Here is a 22,537-nt window from a genome sequence, read left to right on the forward strand (position 1 = left end):
ATTCCTCATGGTGGTGTGTAACTGTAGAATCTGGCTATGGACTGCAGGACACAGCTTAACTCTCGGGCACAGGGATTGTGATCAGCTATTCATGGTCAGCTATGTCTGTCAGCAAGGGACATGAGGGGATTCAGCCTGGTCTGCATCCAATTTTCCAGATGGCTTGTTGGAATTTCAAGCTTACATAACAATCTACAATAAATCCATATATTTGCTTATTGATTATTACCTTTATATCCTCCTTTTACAAGACAGAAGAGAAGTACTGATGCGTGTTGGAGCCTCTGAAGCAGCACAGTAATAATGAGACAGCAATCAACTGTGTTTATTTTCAGAATTTTTATAAGTGCATAAGCTGTATTAGTTTATGTATTTTGGGCAGTGGTGACTCAGTGGCTCTGGGTGAAGGTCACTGCTTGAAAGGTCAGCGGTTCAAGCCCCAAAGCTTGACTATGTAGTATTCTATACTATATTTATACCTGACTATGTAGTAGTATATTTACAGAAAGAAAAATTTTGCTTTATATATTTACAAAAAGAAAATAATTTATAATTGAGCTATCCAGTGTCACCCAGATGAGGATGCGTTTCCCTTTTCTTCTGAGAAACCTTCTCAAGATCTCTTCCTCATATTGTCTCAGGGAGTTTTTCCTCACCACCATAGACTCTGACTTGCTCATTAGGGAATTTCTAAATTTAAAAAGGATGTCCTGAATTTATATAGTGCTCTAAAGCTGCTATGTGACAATACCCACTGTTTAAAGTGTTATACAAATAAAACTGAATTGAATTAAACTGAATGATGCCCTGCTTTCCATCCATGGTGTAATTCCTTCCTCTGGCCTAGACTTGAATCAGGTGTTGAATGCAAATCTGCAACTACACTGACTCTTTGCAGATAGCAGTGTTTCCTGAAGAAAGGGCTTCAAACCAGAGCACACTTAGGAAACTAAGAAGTCTCTTAATAAGAGTTATATGCAACCTACAGAGATTTTAGTCAGCGTTATAGATGTGCTTGATAAACGCACTTCCTTCAGCGCCAGGTGTCAGTAGAGTGAAATGCATGCAGTGTGTGTTGGCAATCAGTACGGGTCTGTGCAAAGACATCGGATTTGCACTGTCTAGATTAGAAACAGATGCTGTGGATGAGCTTCTTTGCCGCAGTTACACTGTCTGATCTGATACAAATGCCGACTTTATTATGCATTATAATATTACATTATTACCTGGATCTAATACACTGTTGTGTGTGTGTGTGTGTGTTTTGCCTTTAATAGAACAAGGTCACATACTTCCAATCTGCATCTGTCTGTTTTATCTTGGGTCATTAAGGTAAACAGTCACTCTTTATAAAGCAATCCGGTTTAACATTTCGGTCAGTATTATGACTGACTTCAATGTTTGGCGAGTTGCTGGAGGATGCATGATGTGCACACTGCCCGACCCCTCCCAGATGGAGGGGGAATGGGGTGGGAGGCTCTCTGCACCATGATCCACTGGTACAGCCTGCATTAGTCTCAGAGAAAGACACAAACCCTACCCGTAAACACTGAAGCATCGGACAGGACTCACCTGATAGAACAGAAAGCATTGATTCAAACATAACCAGAGCTAAAAACGTCCCGGAAATATAGGCTAAGTGCACGTGATGGAAAGAGCTGGGATGACTTTGGCGAGGAGGAAAACGGACACTACCGACGTGAGCACTTCTCTTCCATTCTGACCTCGCGTTACTTTGCTCCGGGGTGTAGGCGGACCTGAAGAAACAGATACACGAAAGATCTGTTCAGCACATGGGATTGCTGTGCAGAGATAACTGCATAATGGGAGTTTGAGCATTATCGGACTGTTATTTTCTTCTCCCAGTCTGCGGCCATGCTCCAGGCATCCTCATCCGATCTGTTCCCTACCTGAGGGACACGACAGGAAACAACCTTCTAGTCCTCTAACCTATATTTAGCGGATATGTCGTGTTTGTCGCAATGGCCTTAACTGGATGATGGGTTTATTCATTCAAGGTAGTTCCTAAGGTACTGGAGCTAAGGGAGGGTTTGGAGGATCTTGCTGCACCTGGATATAACGTTTCAGGCACGCGCTTTTGTTTATTTGTTTAGGCAAGACAAGTGAGCGGGAGGGAATGAATTGCTGAAGTTTGTGATAATGGGAAAAGCATTGTTCAGACCTTGTGCATTTGTCCGTTTTGAACTCAGACGATCTCGTGCACAGCTTTAGTTCTCTTTGTTTTGATAGATTCACGCGTATAACCGTCAGCACTCTCCCCGGGACAGGTGTGATGTAAACAAACCAGTGACGCGACTGTAAACTCGTGTTGTTCGACCAGCCTCCCTCCTAGTTGCGCGCATTCACGTTCATTTCTCAAATGCTTTGCGAACTTGTCGCTAGTGCGGGACGCGACTGAGTGAATCTGAGTGTCCGTGTCCGGGCTCGGTCATGGGAGCAAAGCAGGCGAAGAGCCCGGATGAGGCGGGCGCCAGCCCTCAAAGCGCGCGCTGCAGGAGGACACCGACGCGCGAGCGCAGTAATGACGTGCGCGCCTCGCTCGTGCTGCGCGCTGGGGAGAGACTCGCGCGCACCGGACCTCCGCCTCCATACCAGCGCCGTGTGGGCATGATTCAGGACATGATGCACATGGCCAAGCAAGGAAAACACGACGAGGCCACAGAGATGCTCAGAACCCTGCGACAGGTACGGGAGTCGAGAAACAGTGGCCTGAACGGCAGAATCAAAGTCATTACTTTCCATAATCACTGTCGTGCTTTCAGTACACTAGAGTATACAAGGCTGTTAGATATACATTACAAAAACACAGCAAATACAAGAGCATAGACAACACATGTAGATCACACGTTTGCCTTGAAAAGAAGTGCATAGTCGATATATATAGACTATATACTATATAACGACTGCACTGTAATTAAATCAAATATTAAATAAAAAATAATAATAATTAAACGAATGTTGCATAGATAAATACTGCACACAAAACTTATTGCATCTAGAGCAGTAAACACAGTGCTGTCAGTGGCTTGGTAATCATGCCTGTCAGGCAGTTAAGGGTTCATAAGGATGACTGCATGTGGAAACAGCAAAGTCAGCAGAGGTGAACACTAGAGCTGACAGAAATCAAATGCTATTCTGAGACAGGAGACGCTTACAGGCAAACAGTGGATATATAAGTTAGTAGAGAATATTTATATCACACCCAGGAGATGCAAATATTGGAACATATATCTTTATAATAATTTTTGTCCATACCACTTCAATATATCTTATTATACTATGTATTGCTTTTTTTTTAATAAGGGTGTTGCTGTCTCACAGGTCAAGGGCTCATGGTTATTGTCTGTGTGGTATTCCCATGGGTTTCCTCTGGGTTTCCAGGTTTCTTCCTATTATTATTCTTCCAATTTATGCATATAGGCAGATTGGCTGTACAAAATTGCCCCTAAGTGTGAAAGTGTGTTTGCTTAGTGCCTTGGGATGTACTAGCAGCTTGTTCAGGGTGAGTTCTCCTGCTTTTAGCCCATGTGTTCCTGGGATTGGCTCAGGGTCCACCCCAGGATAATGCAGCTACTCAAAAAGAATTAAGCAATAAAATCCCTTGTTTCTTTACATTATTTGTTTTCATCTTTTAGGTTCAAAAGCATGCGAATGATTGCACTTAGCTGTAGTACATCTACGCTGATCACTTTATCATTATACGTAAAGCTGAAGATATTTTGAAGAAATTTTCACAATTATCCACAGTATACTTTGGGCACTTTATGCAATATACTGTAGCCTGTAGACTATTTCAGTCAATCAGTGTTGTGCTTAGACCTGTTTGTTTGGCCAGCTGAGACCACTTGCAAATGAAAACTAGTGCAGTTTGATTACAGCGAGAGGCTGTTAACCCAGCTGCAAAAACAGACTAATGAATAAAATACATTTGCAAGTGTAACAAAACCCTCTGCACATGCCTCTCACAACAAACCATGGCAGCAGTAAACTGATAGCAGTTAAACAGTTCCTTCTATTGTGACACACCACAACACAGTGCCATATATTTGCCGTTTATTTATATTTAAATTAGTATCATTTTTCATATTGCCCTTAACCACTAAGCATTCTGCAGAGGGAATTGATATAATACACTGAAATCTGATCTATAGTTTTTCCTTTGCATGTTTTTAATCAGCAAGGTCAGATTGAGTAGATATCCGTATAAGACAACGGGGGAGTAGAGAGTTTAGCAAGCCCAAGCCCTCTATCAGGAACAGGTCAATTACAGTGGTAGCAAGCATTAAGACTCCTCTGTAAAATCCCCAGGCATTATGGGGCTTCTGCATCAAGTCCACCTACAGACCAGATGTGTCTCGATGCCTGCACTATGCACTAGTGGCTTCTGGTATACTTCACCCCCATCACAGCTGCTAAGATGCGTGCCCAGCGGCTGGACTGTCCTGTACTGCTGATGCAATTAGAATGGCTGTGCAATTTATTACCGTGCTGTGTAGACACTTTTACTCTCTAGATCCTGCAATCTCTGATGGAGGGATTAGGAAAAGAGTGTAGGAGTAAGAGGATGGCCTGTAGGGAGGTCAAGGAAGGAAAGAAAGCCCTACTGCTGCTCATAGCCATCAGTGAGAAGGCAGACAATGAAACGAGCTCAGCAGAAGTGTGAGGCTGAGAGAGACAATACTATTTAGCATTCTGCTGAGATTCACTATGTCTGTGCTTTCTGAATAAATAAAATCAAATAGTTTTACAAATATCTCTCTTAGTCATGTCTATTATATAAATGTATACAGACAATAATTTAGTTAATAAGTTGAAGGGCAGTTGTTGACAATAAATGACAAGGTAAACACACTCAAATAGCATTGTTTCATAAATTGAAGGGTTTTTTTATACATATGATGAGGTCCAGCAGCAGTATACTTTACTCTCCTGGGCAGGGAACCAACCCAGCCACCGAGGGGTTAACTCTCAATGCTGGTCCCAAGCATAAAATGGGAGGATTGTGTCAGGAAGGACATCCGGTGCAAAACCGATGCCAGCATAAAAAAAATCGGATGATCGGCTGTGGCGACTCCGAACAGGGAGCAGCCGAAAGACAAAACAACATTATAGAAGACTTTGTGGATATAGCTGGCTCTGCAGGTAGCATCGAGGGAGCTCCAGGGTCTCTCTGTTTACTGTCTGTGTAGTTTTATATGTTTTCCCCATGTTCATGTAGGTTTCTGCATGGTTTCCTTCCACCAACTCAAGGTATGCTATAGTTACAATTGCCCCTAAGTGTGAACATGTATATGAGTTTGTGTGCATGGTTCACCGCAATGGAATAGAGTCCAATTCAAGATATATTCCTGCATCATGTCGAATATTCCTGAGATAAGTCATGGATCGATCCCTGACATGATAAAGTAATTACTGAAGAGTGAACAACTGATGTGCTCAAATATTTGAAAGGACAAAACTATCAGCTATGAAAAAATACTCATGGCTGTCTCAACACAAAACCTTTCTTGTCGGATTTAAATGGTTTATTTGTGTTGAATTTGTGTCATGTTGTGTTATGTTGTACAGTATACATTATAAATATTCACACATTTGTTAAATACTGACTGCCCTTTGACTTCCATTATAAGTGTTTCCAACTAACAGGTTTCTCTTATTTTAATATCTCTTATTTTAATTATTCATTCTGGTAATTTCTTATATGTTACACATATGATGGAGTGAATACAGCTAAAAATGAAAATGCTGGAATATTCCTTTAAGAACAATGGATTATAAAGGATCTTAATAATCCTATAGAAAAGGGTGAGCCGTGATTATCGGGTCTTCTGTGAAAAACAGGGATCAAGACCACTTTTTAAATCCTCTGTATTTATTAACAGCACGAACCCGTGATTTTCTGTGGGGGATTTCGATCTACGTGTCAGTGCAGTTCAGTGCGATGAGATGAAACAGGATGGTTTTTCCGTGCATGTAAATTGAAAGGGCAGTTAATGAGAAAGGGAAAGAAGGTGGCTTTGGTTGCTAGGTGAACCCTTTACATAAAGAACTGTGAAAATGGATGGACTTTTGTTTGAAAGGAAGATAATTAATAATGTAGCCCCATAGAGGAGTGTTGTGTTCATTAATACAATTATAACAGAGCATCGCTGTTCTGTATTATTGAATGAGTGAGGAGGATTCATGGGGAGAAGAATCTTTAATGAAGAGAAATGTAAATTGCATTAGAATATGTTTTCTATGTCACTATGTATGTTTTGTGTATTTACATTTCATGTCACTGGATTTAAAAAATGCAAGTCTTTGGAATTCTGCTTTGCCCAAAACACTGAGTGATGTGTTGAGTTGGTTCTTCTACCTCTCTCGTTATTGTGTAGATAACAAGACCCTGGGGTAAAGTAGATTAAAATCACATTTAGGTTTGTTTAAATGCAGAACTGTATTATGAATTTGTTTTTTGTTTTCTTTCTATATAGTGACAGGGAGCTTTCGTGTTGTAATACCCATGAAATATGCTGCGATTATCCACTGAGAGAGAAATGATTATAAGCTTTAGCGGAGTGACTCAGATAGGGTCAGTGTTTAAGGCACTTGAACAAAAATGTTGGATGTACTGAACAAAAATTTCAGCCAATGTTAATTAGGCTTTCAGGACTAATGTAGCCGAGTCTCGTTTTCACAGATGAATGGACATTTACACTGCATCATTCACATCATTTTATCTACTCAAGTGATGGGTTTGAACAGTCATTCAGTCAAGAAAGAGGTCAAGTAACAATATATTGCGCAAAGTCTAATTCATATAATAATTCTCATTATGGGATTATGATGAATCTTATTTTAATCTATTTCTGCTAGAAATTTATGATTGCAATAAATTATATTTATTATATTATAATAAATATACATACATATTATATATATTATATATATTATGTAGATGAGAGAGATAGACAGAGAAAGAGAGAGAGAGAGAGAAAATATATTATTTATATTTATTATATATATCTTATATAAATTAAAATTAATCTGCCAATAGAAGAAAACTATTTCAAGAATCAAATTATTTCATTTTCTAGACATAGACTAGATATTCATATTCATAGGTTAATAGATACTGTATAATTTTATATACCAGTTTTCTATAAAGCAAAATGTAGATTGTAATAAATCTAAAATAAAAAGAGGTATTACATTCAAAATATAAAAAAAAAAGTATAAATAAAGTAAATGGTTGCTGTTAATCTTGGCTTTGTCCTCTGCTGCGAAAATCATTAAAAGCTCGGTTTTCTCTCTTTTTGTAGGACCTGGGAATGGAGTCAACCTCGCTGGATGATGTCCTTTATCGCTACGCCAGTTTTCGGAACCTGGTGGATCCTATTACACACGACCTCATTATCAGTTTGGCCAGATACGTTCATTGCCCAAAGACGGTAGAGTGATTAGTTCCTTTAGTGATGTAATGAAATAAAAATTCTTGGCTGAAAAAGTACATTCAGGACACACTGGACTAAAACCTGATGCCACAAGCCAAAAGAAAAAAATCAATGTCTGTGTTTAGAAATCAAGCAGTAATTATTGAAATATTACTGATAAATATTTATTTTAAAAGATTTGTAATAACAAACTACATCCAGCACGACAAAAAATACCTCTGAATTGGAGGCTTGGTTATCAGGCAGTGGTGTTAAATGTTCAGATTATGCACGCATTAAGTAACTTCAAATTATTATTTCAGAAGTATATGGCTATTTGGGTGCACAGGGGAGGAGGGCCTTTGGGGGTGTTTCGGGGCAAAGTGGCTTAGTGGATAGCATATTTGCCCCACATCTCCTCGGTTGTGTTTAATTCTCACCTCTTCCCTGTGTGTACAGAGCAGCCTGTTTGTTCTCCCTGTGATAAATGCAGTATTGACAACTACTGGCCATTATCTTCAGCTCAAGGCATGTAAATGAGGGATCTGGATGTGTTTGTAATAACTGAACAGGTTGCTGGCTCTGCTTGGGCTCTACAGTAATAAACAATGAAGTAGATGCCATCTCTAATCTGGTATGAATCATTATAAAATGATTTGTAAAGTGTTGTTGATTTTACTCTTCTAAAAACGGAAACAAAACAGCATCGTTAAGCTTTCTTCTTAGCTGAAGTATAATCATATCTAGCTCATCTACACAGTCAGTTTAGTCTTTCTTTGTCCTGTCTGTATTCTGATGAATGAAGGTGTTGGTTTTTATAGTGTGTGTGTGTGTGTGTGCAATTGTTAGCTGGGGTGCAACAGGAAATGAATGGTATTTATGACAAAAAGCCTTGATATTGAATATCAGGACTACAGAAGGCATATGCTGTTTTTTTTTTTTTCAAACCACAAATATCAAAGATCTTATCTGTGTTCATGAGCACATACGACAAATATCCCTTTTTTGTTTGTAGTATGTGAGAGTTAATGGCATGCCTATCAGAGAAAGCTCCATGAGATGCTATTTTTGTGAAGTACATATTGAATATTTTCCAATCGTCCCAGATTCCAGATGCATTAGTGAATGTTGTGAACAGCATAAAGAGGAAAGTAATTTCGGTTCACCTAACATATTAACAGATAGAGGGGGGATGATGAGCCGGGCTGTGTGATTGACAGCACTAGTCTCCTGCACATGGATGAGTCATATTGTGAAGATGAGCGAGTTTACACTGGGAGCCTTCTGCTAATGCTGCTGCACTTAATGGTACAAATTAAACCCAACAGCATGGAACAAACAACCAGCTCAGCTCTGGGCCAAAGCCTCTCTAACAGCTGATTTCTAATAAAACACAGCAGTTCTCAGCACAAACTGGAACAAAAATAATATTATTGCAATAAGACTGATCTACTATAAGACTGCTGAAGGTACAAGCCTTCAGGATGTACAGTATAGTACAGGATTTAAAGTATAGCACAGTCAGAAAGCGATAGGCATCAAGCCAAATGTTAGTTCTGTATTATTGAAAGGATCATTTCTGCTTTGAAATCGAATTAAAGTTCGAAGCTGTTGTAAAATCCTCAATATATACACCCCAGTGACCGGAACATAGTAATTGAATTCTATATTAATGCACCAGCTTTTAGGGCTATAACACCATTACACTAACTCACCATTGTTCTATCTATAGTATACCCTAATCTTTGCCTTTTATGTTGCTTAGCAACCAAAGCTCATTCATAACAGACTGCATTATGTGGCATGAGATCTGTTTACTGTAAATATTATTAATAAATTGATTTTTTTTTTATTGCACACTGCATTTCAGCATGCTGGTTTTGTCACTGGTTTATAAAAGAGACAAACAAAAAACAACATACAACCACGTCGAGTGAAGCATTCAGAAATTCTATCCTTTTAATGTGTAGTGCTATTATTGTTATGCAACTTACCCAGGAAGTGACCTTGCATCTGGTGATATACAATTACACTTATATTAATTAAGTATATGATTGCAGTTAATTAAGTCAACTACTTTTTTTTTTTCCTCCTAAGAATGCTGTCGTTCAATGTGTGAGTATTTTCCCAGCAGTTTCCACCCAAAGGCACAATGCTGACTCTCAAATACTACTAAAAAAACAATAAATAACTAATTGATGTATTTATCTATTAACATTTATTAATATTTTTTTTTAAATGTTTCATATAGCACCTCATAGGTTTTTTGTTTGCTTGTTTGTTTGTTTGTTTGTTTTCCTGCTTGCCCTCTATGGCAACTCTTAAAGGTTAATTAGTTGAAATGTAGTGCTTAGAAGTTGTTTTTTCTTTGAGTCTTGTACTGGTGAGTAAGAAATGAAGACAAAGGACCTAGACAAAAAAATTCATTAAACACATCAGTATGCAGCACCAGAGTAAAGAAAATACATATATTATATATATTTTCATGCATCTTAACATGAGCACACACACACACACACACACACATATCTGAATTCACTATTGCTTGGGATAAATGGTTGCAAAAAATATCTATAATTTTTAATTTCTCTAATTTTTACATATTCTTTGCAAGAAAAATGTGATTTTAGATCCCCCCTGACTAAGTAGTTCACAAGAGGCTGTCCTGTCTATTGCGTGACTGACACCTCTTTCTCTGCTTCCTACATTCTTTGCCTGTTCAGGAAGGTGATTCTCTGGGAGCAATGGAGAAGGTGTGCCGTCAGCTGACCTACCATCTGAGTCCACACTCACAGTGGAGACGCCAGGGCCTGCTGAAGAGGAAACCTCAGGCATGGTAAGCACACAGGGCACATGGGCTGAGGAACCAGGAGGTGAGGGTTGACCTGTTTGTCCTCTGTTCCTGTGCCATTGTCCCTCTCTCTGTTTCTCATTCTCTGTTTCTCTCTCTCTCTCTCTCTCTCTTTCTCTATGTCTCTCTCTCTCTGTTTCTGTCTATCTGTCTGACTGTCTGTCTGTCTCTGTCTCTCTCTCTCTCTCTGACTCTATATGATTTGCTCTATTTCTTTCCATTAGGTTATCAGTCAACATAACCTCCTCTATCAGCAGTTGTTGATGGCCAAGGCCTGCTGCTCTGTTCTTATTGAATTTCCATTTTAATTCGAGTGCAGATGATTGAAAGAGCCGACCAAATCCACGCATACGAGCCAAATGCAAGTCCTTATTCATTAGATAAATTATGAAAATAAAACACTCTCTACTTCCTCGTAACAGTCCTCATGGTGCCAGCTGTTTCTTTAAGCCCTGATTTGTCAGCACTGTATGAGTAAACAAATTAAAAACCACAGCAATATATGAAATCTCAAGCTGGCCTTCATGCCTTGAACCACACTGAACTGAGAGATCCCAGAGGAGCTCAGGAGGCAGCGTGCGACATTCTGTTACCAGAGCCGACATGGGCGTGAGCCACAGCTCGTCTCACCCTGACGGTGGTGTCAGTCTGTCTTCACGCTGCCTTAACTACAAAATACAAGTTTAATATTAGCAGAGGTAGTAAAAATACACACAATTAAATCCTTACTCAAGTTGTAGTGCAAAAAGATTTTGTTAAAGAAGAAGTATGGTACAAGTATTTATAATAAATTGACTTACTAGTATGAAAATAAAAGTACAAGACAGAATCACAAGTGAATTATATGCCTCAAATCTCTCACTACTTTCAGAATGACAGTCATTAGTGTGCCTTTAACTGAGAAACCAATGAGTGTGAGAAAACATTAACTAATGACAGCTAATAACTCATTCATACCTACACAAATGTGGCTAATAATACATTCAGATTTGTAGCCATGGATATTCAGTTGCATGTGTTATGTTGTATTTAAGGGAGAATAATTTAATAGCAGGAACTTTTATCCTTCCTTTGAAATGTAGTTAGCAAAAGTTTAAAGTATTTTAGTTGCCAAAAATATTCAGATTTAGTTTTTGATGGACTAGTACTAAAGGTTTGCATGTTTGTCTCACCTCCAGTTTAGGGTTCAGTTCCTACATCTGCTCTGTGTGCAGTTTGCTTGTTCTCCCGTTGCTTTTTGTTTCCTCCAGATACTTTGGTTTCCTCTACCAGTCCAAAGACCTGTGCACACTGTAGGCTTTTTGGAATCACTAAATTGTCTGTAGTGTATGAATGTGTGTGTGCCCTATGATGGGTTGGCACCTCATCCAGGGTGTTCCCCACCTTGTGCCTTGAGGGATAATCTCTATGCACCCTGTGTAGGATAAGCAGAAAAGAAGATGGATGGATGGATGGAATAAAGCAGTGTACAGCATTCTTTGTGCTATTGTACCTTCACACAGGTCAGCTCTGACCAAGACCAGACTCCTGCTCGCCCCCATCAGTCAGAATGTGTGCATGTGGAAAATTCTGCTTGTTGTTTATAGCCTGTGTTTGTTGGATTCTCTGGAGAGTCACTAGAGCTCTGACCTCTGTGCCGATTTCATTTGAGTGCTGACCTGCTGCTCCATCTCTCTCTGGACTGACGAATGAAGAGATAAAAGCCTTAAAGAGTTACAGCTACCTGGCCAATCTTAGTCTCATTAATGTCTGCTGTCATCATCATTCTGCTGGAATCCCAGGGCATGTGTTTATGCTTAACTGATTAGGAACATGCTATTTTCTTCTTTTTTCAAATGTGTTTGTATTTAATCTTTATTATGTGGGTTTTTGTGGGCACTGGCTGGGATGTGTCTCATTCCTGGTCATTAGCTATCTCTTTCTTTGCCCACAGTCACAGGGCTGACTGTGTGATGAGGTCTAAGAGCTAGACAGACACCCATGTGATTAAAGGCAGAGATTGCAGGACTGGGGTTCAGTGTAAGTTTTTCTCAGGATTTCTAACCTTGCCTCTGTGCAGCAGTCATTTTTATAAATGAGACTAAATTGTCAGGTACTGACATGTGAAGCCAGACACCACATCGTTTCAATTTTCTGCTGTGGAGGGAAGCGCTACCTGCCCTCTTCTGCATACATTAGCTCACAGTTTGGTTGTATCATTTTGATTGTCTACAGGGAGTAAAACATCATGTCTCCTACCCAGAAACCACATCATATTTTGCAATCATGGACTGGCAATGTCAGGATTGGAACTTATGTGCAAAATGTAATCAGAAACAAAAAAAGAGTCTTACATGACTGAATAAAGATGGTATTAGAAGAGAACAGAACATTCTTGGATGGCGCAATTTGAGAGATCTCCAGGGATGTCAATAGTCTTGCGGTTTGGGTTTCTGAGGAATAAATAAATGAGGTTAGTGTCATCAATGCATTTGGCAGGGTGTCTTACATATCTGGCAAAACATCTTTAACTCTTCTGTAACTCCAGATCCTTGATTATATTAAAAGTTCTGATTAGCTACTAAATTTGCTTCAACAGCTATGACTCATTCACTCACTGTCCCTCCTGCCAGCGTTTTATAAGAAGGGGACATTAGCATGAGCTAATGATCCACTCCAAGCCAGGGCTCCTCTCCTGACAACTTCATGGAAACATGACTCTTGCCTCCTACCAGGGTTAAGGACATGATGCAGAGATAAACCCCATTTTCACTTCCGAATGGCTCATGAGGGATAATGACAGACATTAAGCATAATTATGAGAGTTGTAAAGGCTACAGTGCAGTCGAGTAATGATTCATAAGATCTTATCTGTCTGCAGAAAAAATTAATAATGATCATTGATCATGGTTAATGTCTATGTCCTCTTGTTTCTGTAATTATATAAGCAGTTTCAGTGTAGTATGAAAATACTGTCTGTTGAGTGAACTGGGCAGAAAGAAAACTCTAGAAGTTTTATCACTCTTTAGTGTTTAATTTGTCGTTATAATAAAATTAATGTAAAAGGAATAATTTGCCGGTCTATAGCAATTTGTCCGTTGGGTTGTAACAGAGTAATGACTGGCACAATAGAAAGAAAATTGCAGCAGCTGATGTGTGCAGGCAGTGCAGAGTGTTTTGGATGGACTGAATTGTGTGAGACATGGCAGATGTCTGGTCTGTCTGCACTGCTGTCTGTACTTTATAACAACTCCTAATAACCAGCATTGTGCTGTCAACAGATGAAATATTTTAGTGTCTGACATTTACACACACACACACACACAAGACACTGGAGTACTTCTGGGTGAGATTTTTTCAGTTTACTCCAGCTTGAGGATAGTCATTTTTAGCTCATTTGTCATAGCCTTCTTCTGTGTATATCTTATCTACGCCTATATGGCTTGTACGCTTACGTCGTTGTGTGTGTGCATTAGTGCTTTTATCTAGGTCTATAGATGTTTAAAGGGTTGCATCTGGCTCTTTCCTGTTCAGAAAGGATCACGTCATTTCTCAGGCATGACTTCTTTCTTCTCCTCTCATCAACAATCCCCTAATTCTCCCCACCTTAATACATATTTTCATTCTTTAGTCAAATACAATGCTCCTTCTTCTACTTCTTATACTATATTCCTATTCATACCCATCTTTCCCTTATGCTTGGCTTCATGCATTTTTAAATGCCATGATCTGCCTGGGTCTATTTCCATTTTTTAATGATATGCATCTCTGTTTTCTTCTCCTCCTCTGATCATTGTTTTACTCAGTGTGCTCTATGTAGGAGTGGCACTGAGGTCAGAGTATGATATGCAAATGAACTTGCTGCATTAGTATTCATTCCTGGCCTTCTGTGTGTTGCTTTCTCGCTCTTTCTCTCCCACGCCGATTCCAGCAGCACTGTCCGTCCATTTCAAACCAAAACATAATCAGACATGCTTGATGTTTATGCCCTTTTGCTGGTAGTGTATTTAGCAGAATCATTGCTTTAGTGCATTAGCAGTGACCAATCTACATATCCGAGAGCACCAATAGACCTTTTTTTTGTTATTATTTCATGCTAGGTGCTAAGCAGCCTTAACCGAATTACCAACCTAATTTGCATTGTAATCGCTTGCAGTTATTCCACAGTGCTATTAAATTCTTGACTTTGATTGGTCAGATTTTCTCAAACAGCAGCGCTGGTGTCAATAAAGCAAATCAAAAGCTTATATTATTCTACTTTGCTATTGTTTCTATAGTAACAGATACTTGTATGGTGAAAAATTTACATAAGCCAAGGCTTGGTAATATGACAAGCTGCATGTTTTTTGTCTTATCAACTATAAGAGAGAGAAAAAAGGGTCCTTGTTAGGAAATGACTGTTCATAGCTGCTATGACATCAGTGATAAGGAACTTGTATCACTGATTTTCCAACAAGTTACACTAATGTACTATAAAAGGTAGGATGTGGTGTTTTTAGTGAATAAAAATGGAATTGCTGGTGAATTGCAGTAATATAACAGCAATCGAACACTTCAGGATTGTGCTGTTTAAATAATTCAGTTTTGTTCTTTCATTTTCTCCATGTCTACACAGCCCTGTAATTAAGATTATTACAGAGTGAAGCTGGTGTGATGGAAGGCCTTGCGAAGCATCATATGGGCAACAGGTAGTTTTAGTGTCCAGTGCTTTAACCTGAGCTTGTTTTACTTCATATGTTGTAACCATGTCTGCATGGGAATCCTCCGGGTGCTCTAGTTTCTTTCCATCTTCCACACACATGCTGGTGTGAATGTACTTGTGATACCAAGTGATGGACTAGGCCTGCACATAGAGTTCCCCGTGTATCTGCATGATCCTAACCATAATGAAAGATCTATATTCGAATAAGAGTCACTAAATTGTTCTGCAAGCTAGATCTATAAAATACGATCTCACTGTCACCTGTAGCCACCTACCTATCTGCTGCCATTACAAACATCTCATTTTTACCACACAGACAATCAGGGCTGCTCACTCCAGACCCATCCTCACACCTTTATTGTTTAGCAGATTGTAGAAGAGGAGTGTTGTCTCAACCTAGGCTTTCATGCTGTGCACATAGTGGGAAACGGTGCTATCACCACCTGTGCATTTTCCTCAGACAGGAAAGAGGAAGCGTTTACTGTGCAGGTCTCCAAGCCTGCTGCCTGGGGGATTATCATGCTTAAGAGAAATAAAATACACTGCAAGTGCAGCCCAGTGCTGTATAGATTATAGCAGAATAAGCAGCTGATTAAGCAAGTCCTCTTTGTCTTTCTGTCTGGTGGGGATGTTCTTGCAGACCTATCGGGTCGCTGATACACACACCCACCATGTTTTGTCTTGCATTTTATTCTAAGAATCGTTGAGTCATACTTGATGTGATTTATGAAGCCTGGATTTATGACAGCGGCATTTTGTTTATTTGTTTTCATGTACGAAGAAAATATCTGATATGTGATTGTATATGTATAATTTGTTGACAAAATGTTAGAAATATATTTTTCACTATATAGCTGCTTTTAATTTATAGAAGGATGTGGGTGCTATAGTGACATTTCATGTGTCACATATGCCATGTTTATGTGGATAAATGTACAGAGTGTATCCACCAATCAGGCATTAAGTTATGACCGCCTGCCTAATATTGTGTGCCCCCTTTTGCTGCCGAAACAGTTTTGACCCATCGAGGCATGGACTCCACTAGATCCCTGAAGGTGTGCTGTGATATCTGGCACTAAAATGTTAGCAGTAGGTCCTTTAAGTCTTGGAAGTTAGCAACTTAGGTTGAGGACAAAATGTTCACTTGATGCCTAATATATCCTACCCACTAATAGGTGCCATGATGAGGAGATAATCAGTGTTATTCACGGCACCTCTCAGTGGTCATAATGTTATGCTTGATCAGTGTATGGTAAAGAATAAATCGGCTATTTTTTCATATATCAACATTTTAAGACAGTTGATGAGGTGCAGTATCAGGTATGGTATCAGTTTCAGTGTAGTGTTACTGGTTCTGAAATTCACTTTAGCTCTCAATATCCAGAATTTCAGAATATCAGATCTCAGTATCCAGTACAATTGCTATTCTATAATTAGCGTATAATTAGCCTTTTATTCTATAAGTGCTATAAAGCATTAAAGAGTTGAGGGGGTTGTATGGTGGCTTAATGCTTAGCATGATTGCGGGTCTGCTCTGTGTGTGCGGAGTGTATATATGTTCTCCTCGTGCTTCCTCTGGGTACTCCATTTTTCTCCCCCGGTCGAGAGACATGCATTGTAGGCTGATCTCTAGATTTTCAGTAGTGTGTGAGTGTGTGAATGTGCCTGGCATACAGGGTGTCCAGGATGTCCCCCGCCTTGTGCTCTGGGATAGGATCCAGGTTCCCTTAGACACTGGAAAGGATAAGTGGTACAGAAAATGAATGGATGGATGAATGGATGGGTACATGGCTAGATAGATGGATGGATGGATGGATGGATGAATTGTCTGTTTAAGCACTAACAATAGTAAGCTCTGCATGTAGGATATAAAGCTTGTCTTTAACTTATTTAACAAAACCTTTTAAAATGAAAAATACAGAAAGATAGAATTGGCTGTCAATAGTAAAATAAAATCATTCTCTAATCTCTAAAAAAAGGAATTTGGGGTTGTAAGCTAAATCATTTTCTCCATCATTACTATAGTTATAATTTTATAAACTAACAAGTTTCTAAATAGAAGTGTGCACCATATAGAGAAAGTTTGATATATTCTGCTGTAGATATATTGCAGTGTATTTAATAATGCATTTAAATTACATGAGGCAAAGTGTGCTTAGTGCAAATAGACATATATTTGAATACATGTTCCATTGTATTTTCCAATATTTCACTGTATATTCTGTTCTGCAAGACTGATGGGTTGTGATGTGATAAAGTGTACACTAGCAGCTCAAATGAAATCTTGTAGACGTCAGGTTTCATTCACTGACATTGACACTGTCGGCACTTATAAGCCTTTACGCTAGACACATAGGAACATGGAGTGTTTTTAGAAAAGGAACAAAGCTTGACGTCAGTGAGACAGGAGTTCGTTTCCAGTTTCTCTGTCAGACAAAGCTAAAAGATTTGTAAGGCTGGAAAATCCTTGACAATAAGGATGACAAAATCCTTTAATTATGTCATCCTTGTTGAACCATGAGACTGATTATCGCTCTTCTTCAGCCTCTTATGTTGAGCAGTATATTGTACATGTGAAATATTCCCTCGCTGTTGAGTTTTCTTTGCTGATAATTAAATACAGAGCTGGCTGTGATTAATCCAGGCTAAACGGTGGCAGTTTTTCCTGTTCATCTTTTAAACATTTGAGTTCACACTGTGAAAATAGGGTCTGCTAATAATCCCTGATTGTTAGTGGTTCCAAAGTTGAGATACAACTTTAGTTCTTTAGAGATAAAGCAGAAGTATTTATTCAGGCACATTAACTTTACAAATCCATTCAATATTTTAGTTCACTCGGAAACCTAAACCTCTTTTCTACAACAGCGCAGATTCAGAAACCAGCAGCATTTTTTAGAGCTTGGGTCATAATTGAAATCAGCTCTTCTCCGCCCTGCATGACTATACCGTCTGTTTATTGTGTTCACTGCTGCCAATAGGAGGATTAAACCTAACTCTGGATTTCCTTTTTATGGCAATTAATGGTGCAAGAGTTTTCTCACTCCTCTTTCTGTCTATGTCTGAGCTCGTTTACTGGAATGTCAGTGCTCTCAGTTTTGCTTATTTTTAGCTCTGAACGTGTGCAGTGAATGTCATGCGTCATTTGCTGGCTCTGTTTTAACACTTTGTCTGCAGATAAACATCTGTTGCTGTTGGTAAGGCTCTTTAGTGATATGGACATTAAAATAGCACAATACGCTCAAACCAGTTATCCATGGAACTCTGTTGTTTGCCTAATTTGGTTTATCTATTTTATTTACTCCCACATGATACTTTTCCTTGGAGAAACATCGATTATTTTCTAGTATGCATAAGCCCCGAATTATTAAAACCATTAATAAAAGTAATATATGAAATAAAAAAGTAATAATGCAGTGAGTCATTAAAATATGGGGATGCTGTATAGATTAATTTGAACACTGCATTTTTATAACTGCTTTATTCTGGTTAGGGTCATATTTCTGGATCCTATCCCTGAAACAATAGGCACCAAGCAGATGGACAAGCATCTCCCTGGACAAGAGCCCACTTCATCTCAGGATAACGCTTTCTATCCACAGTCAAGTAGTAATCTTCCACCAGAGGCAACCAAAATATCTTAGTGCTTAGTAGAATTCGTGATGGCATCAGCTCTTCACAATAACCCCATCACAATAACCACCAAAGTGTTTATGGTTCCTTATATTCAGTCCCCTTTTTCATCAAACATGCTTATGGTGTCCAAGGCCCTAAAAATCTTGAAATCTTTCCAATTTCAGTTCCACTGATGCTTGGTGAGGTTTAGCCAGTGCTTTTTATGTGATGTTTTAACAAAGCACTTCTTTCAAACAACTTTTCCAAACAGCTTATTATTATAGAGGTGGCATGGATTATTAGATGATTTTAAAACAACTTCAAGAAAAAAAAAATACATCTACGCCATTCCTTTTCTTTTGCTTTTTTTTTTTTGATTCACTGTCCTTCAATTTGTGAGACTTACATGTATTTTGTGTACTAAGAAGGAAGCTTGTCCAGGTCGACAACCTTGAAAAGGTTACAGTCATTTTTGGTCATTTGCAGTAAGAGTGCCAATAATTCTAGAGGCTGACCTGATTTTACCAGCTAGAAAGTGTTCAAATCTAATGTCAGCACAGTACTCTTGTCCTTGGGGCATCACAGTTAAATCAGCTAATGGAAGGTTTGGTACTTAGCTGACAGGATGATTATGGTATGCCAGAGAGCTCCAGATCTGAACATGATATAACATAAGAAGTAACATTATATTTCCTATATCTACTATATCTTTACTATATCATGAATGGTAAAATGACATACAAGTAATTTCTTTGTTTAAATTTGTTCTCTGCTGTTTGACTCTTTCTCTGTCCTTTTCTCAGCCTAAAAGCCGTTCTTTCTAATCCGCCGGCCAACGGAACGTTAGACCTCTCCGGTATTCCTCTGGGAGTGAAGGATATGGAGCGGCTGTGCTCACACCTGCAGCGGTATGCGTCTCGTGTTTCCAGCCTTGAGCTGGGATTCACAGAGCTCACAGACGAAGCCTTTCTTCTACTCCTACCCACACTGGCCTCATTGCCTCGGCTTGAAACACTGGCACTCAACGGCAACAGGCTGACACGAGCCGTGCTCAAGGAGCTGACAGACACACTGAAGGAACCTGATCGCTTCCCGAGCATCACATGGATAGACCTTGGAAACAACGTAGACATCTTCTCGCTGCCACAGTCGTTCCTAGTGAGCCTTCGGAAGCGTTGCCCCAAGCAGGGCAACCTGCCTACCATCCTGGAGTTTGGGGAGAGCCAGGCAAGTGAGCCAGAAGCCCGTCCAGATGAGGATGACACGGATAACACCGACGATACAAACAAGACACTGAGCTTGGGCGAGCTCAGGTCTGAGGTGGACTGTGATATAGACGGAGAGATGGAGATCGAAGAGATGATGGAGGAGCTGCTTGACTTTGATAGGGAGGTCAGAGGTCCAGATGATGAGGACAGTGTGTGGACCATGGAGGAGCTGAGGGCTGCAAGAAGGCCATATGAAATACAAAACAGTGCGAAAAAAGCAACTAAGGCTGAAGGTGAAGAGGACACACACAGCCGGAGTTCACAGCTGTCATGTTCTAGTCAGTCGCAGGACTCTTCAGCAGCGTTCGGGGATGCGAGAAAGGGCACTGGTATGGATCAGGTGCCCTGTTCTTCAGGCAACCTGACCTGAGCAGCCTTGCTCAATTTAGAAATTGTAGCCTATAAACCTGTCTTGTTCAGAGAGTCAGGAGAAACCCTGCATTACAGGTCCGGACTGTTAACAGGTCATAGTGATGAATATCAAGGTGTTAAAAGGTTGGAGGGATGACTCATTTAAAAGTAAGGGACTATGTGGTAAATAAATTATATTTTGTGTATATTATGCATAAAATGAAATCCTATACCACTTGTGAGGTATACCAATCATATTATATAGAGTAAGGTAAGATACGTAAGTTTATATGCTTCTCTTTCAGGTAATACCCCTTGGTTATATGGTCCTATCTACAGAATTTACCTATGTGCCTGTCTGACCCTGTTAAAAAGGAGTGTGTGCAGATGTGTGATGGTCTCTGAGTGTGTGCGCATGTTTTCCCAGTGCACACGGTGATTGAGATATGGAGACAAACTCACCAGCCTGACATTATAGTCTAGCTTGGACATATCCTTCTCCGTCTATGCATCTGTTTCTACATCCCAAGCAAGAAAACATTTTAAGCAGCCTTTGAAATGCATGCCCCATGTGTCAGAACAGCCTGTACTCCTGAAGAAAAAGCAAGAGGAAACCAAATACTTCAACGATTCCCTCAGTTCAACTTTAGAAAATTTATTGTGCTTTATAATGGACTGACACCAAAGACTGAAGGACAGAATAACATTAAAATGAGCAGAAATGTCCTGATTATTACAACATATTGAAATGTATCAAAGCTTTGCTCTTCCTTTTATACAGGCATTCTAATCTGCTATATAATTGCAATTTATTTGGTATATTTTTAATATAATTACCCAGACATTGTATTATAGAGGATTTGTTTGAAAGTTCAATTTACCAGTTATGACACATTTATAGCTTCCATTTATTGACTGAATATTTCATCACCAGCGCATAGTCATGCACCAGTAGGTCCAATCTTCAACATATTCAGTATCTTGAATATAGTTTATTTCACGGCTCGTATTATCCCTCAACGTAATACATACAAAATCAGTGAATGAGCCATTTTCAGGTATTAGTCTGTTATTCTGCTCTTTTACAGAGTTTCTGTAATAAATATCTTATTTTGTAAGGACCCTATTCATGTTGTAGACTGGTTGATTTAACCTATTCTGATTATCATAGTGAGGCAGCTTGAAATTCATTCACAGATAATATGTCTTCGGTATTTAATTCATCAGGAAGCCTCAAGCCAGGAGAAATATTAGAAATATATGAGTTTAATATTAAGATCTATCACAGTAACCTAAGGGCCTGTGGTCTGACAGGCTTATTAACATCTTCCCAGATAAACAATCACCCAGAACAATCTTTCTTTAACATGTTATCTTAAATAGTATTCAAGATTTATTTTGTAATTCAATTCTGAATTCCTTCATTGCTCTCAAAGCTGCACGCTGAATAATGGCACCGGAACGAGTCTGTCCATCTCTCTCAACTCTCATCTGTACACTCTGCTCAAACAGATAACATTAATAAGCGTAAAATTTCATGCTTATACTGCCATCATTGTGATCATGCCAAACTGAGTCTCTGCTGTAACTCAGGACATTCGTGCAATCAACATTTGCTGTCTCCACTACCACAACGTCGGATTTCCACTACGTTGGAAAAAGATGTTATGTTTCTTTGAACAGTGAGACAGGGTGTCTGTAGTAGCTAACAGCAAAATCTGGCTGATATTCATTATGTTTGAGATTGTTATTAAACGTCATCGTCCCTATGTGATGTCAGCACGGCAGACAACTGCTAACGTCTCAGAGGAATAATGAAAAATAAAGCACCAACCAACAATTAGCACTAGAATGAATAAGCATTTCACAAAAATTTTATTATAAAGATATCCAGGGTGGATTTCTCCTTTAACACTAAGTCTCTAGAGTACCTTTACCTACAGTAACTTTAACACTACACAGGCATCAAGAAACTAGATTATTTAATGGCAGATTATTTAATCTGAGTAGTATCTGATCATTTTAAACATGAACATGTAAACAGCCTGGTTGAATGATTAGTCTAAAATGAAAATAGGCAAAGGGTAAAGGGAAAATCTCTCCTCAACCTGAAGAATCGTAACTTCTAAACTGTGTCTCGGTTAAACATTTAATGACGTTTAACTCTTGTGTGTGGGGTTTGTAATTGATTTTCAGTCAAGTGTTTTTTAATAAGTAATTTTTATTCTGGGACTGATGATCTGAAATGAATTTTAAATCAGTGACCCATTATTATTTAATGGAAATGTTAAATGCACGTCTCTCTACAGGCAATGGCGACATTCAGTGGTCATTCAAG

General features: G+C 39.1%; 1 protein-coding gene across 3 annotated transcripts; it reads left to right on the forward strand.

The window, feature by feature from the left end:
- The first annotated feature begins 1,489 nt into the window (after window positions 1-1,489).
- Window positions 1,490-21,325, forward strand: lrrc75a (leucine rich repeat containing 75A). Of its 3 annotated transcripts, none has more exons than XM_058413346.1 (4): window positions 1,490-2,706; window positions 7,326-7,454; window positions 10,160-10,272; window positions 19,384-21,325. In XM_058413346.1, the coding sequence occupies exons 1-4, from the start codon at window positions 2,452-2,454 to the stop codon at window positions 20,216-20,218; spliced, it is 1,332 nt and encodes a 443-aa protein (XP_058269329.1). In that variant the 5' UTR covers window positions 1,490-2,451; the 3' UTR covers window positions 20,219-21,325. The 3 variants fall into 3 exon arrangements, with proteins under 3 accessions (XP_058269329.1, XP_058269331.1, XP_058269330.1); XM_058413348.1 differs by lacking the exon at window positions 1,490-2,706 and adding an exon at window positions 3,927-5,163; XM_058413347.1 differs by lacking the exon at window positions 1,490-2,706 and adding an exon at window positions 5,153-5,271.
- Window positions 21,326-22,537: the final 1,212 nt, after the last annotated feature.

Source organism: Hemibagrus wyckioides, linkage group LG17, assembly GCF_019097595.1.
Source record: "Hemibagrus wyckioides isolate EC202008001 linkage group LG17, SWU_Hwy_1.0, whole genome shotgun sequence".
NCBI lineage: Eukaryota > Metazoa > Chordata > Actinopteri > Siluriformes > Bagridae > Hemibagrus > Hemibagrus wyckioides.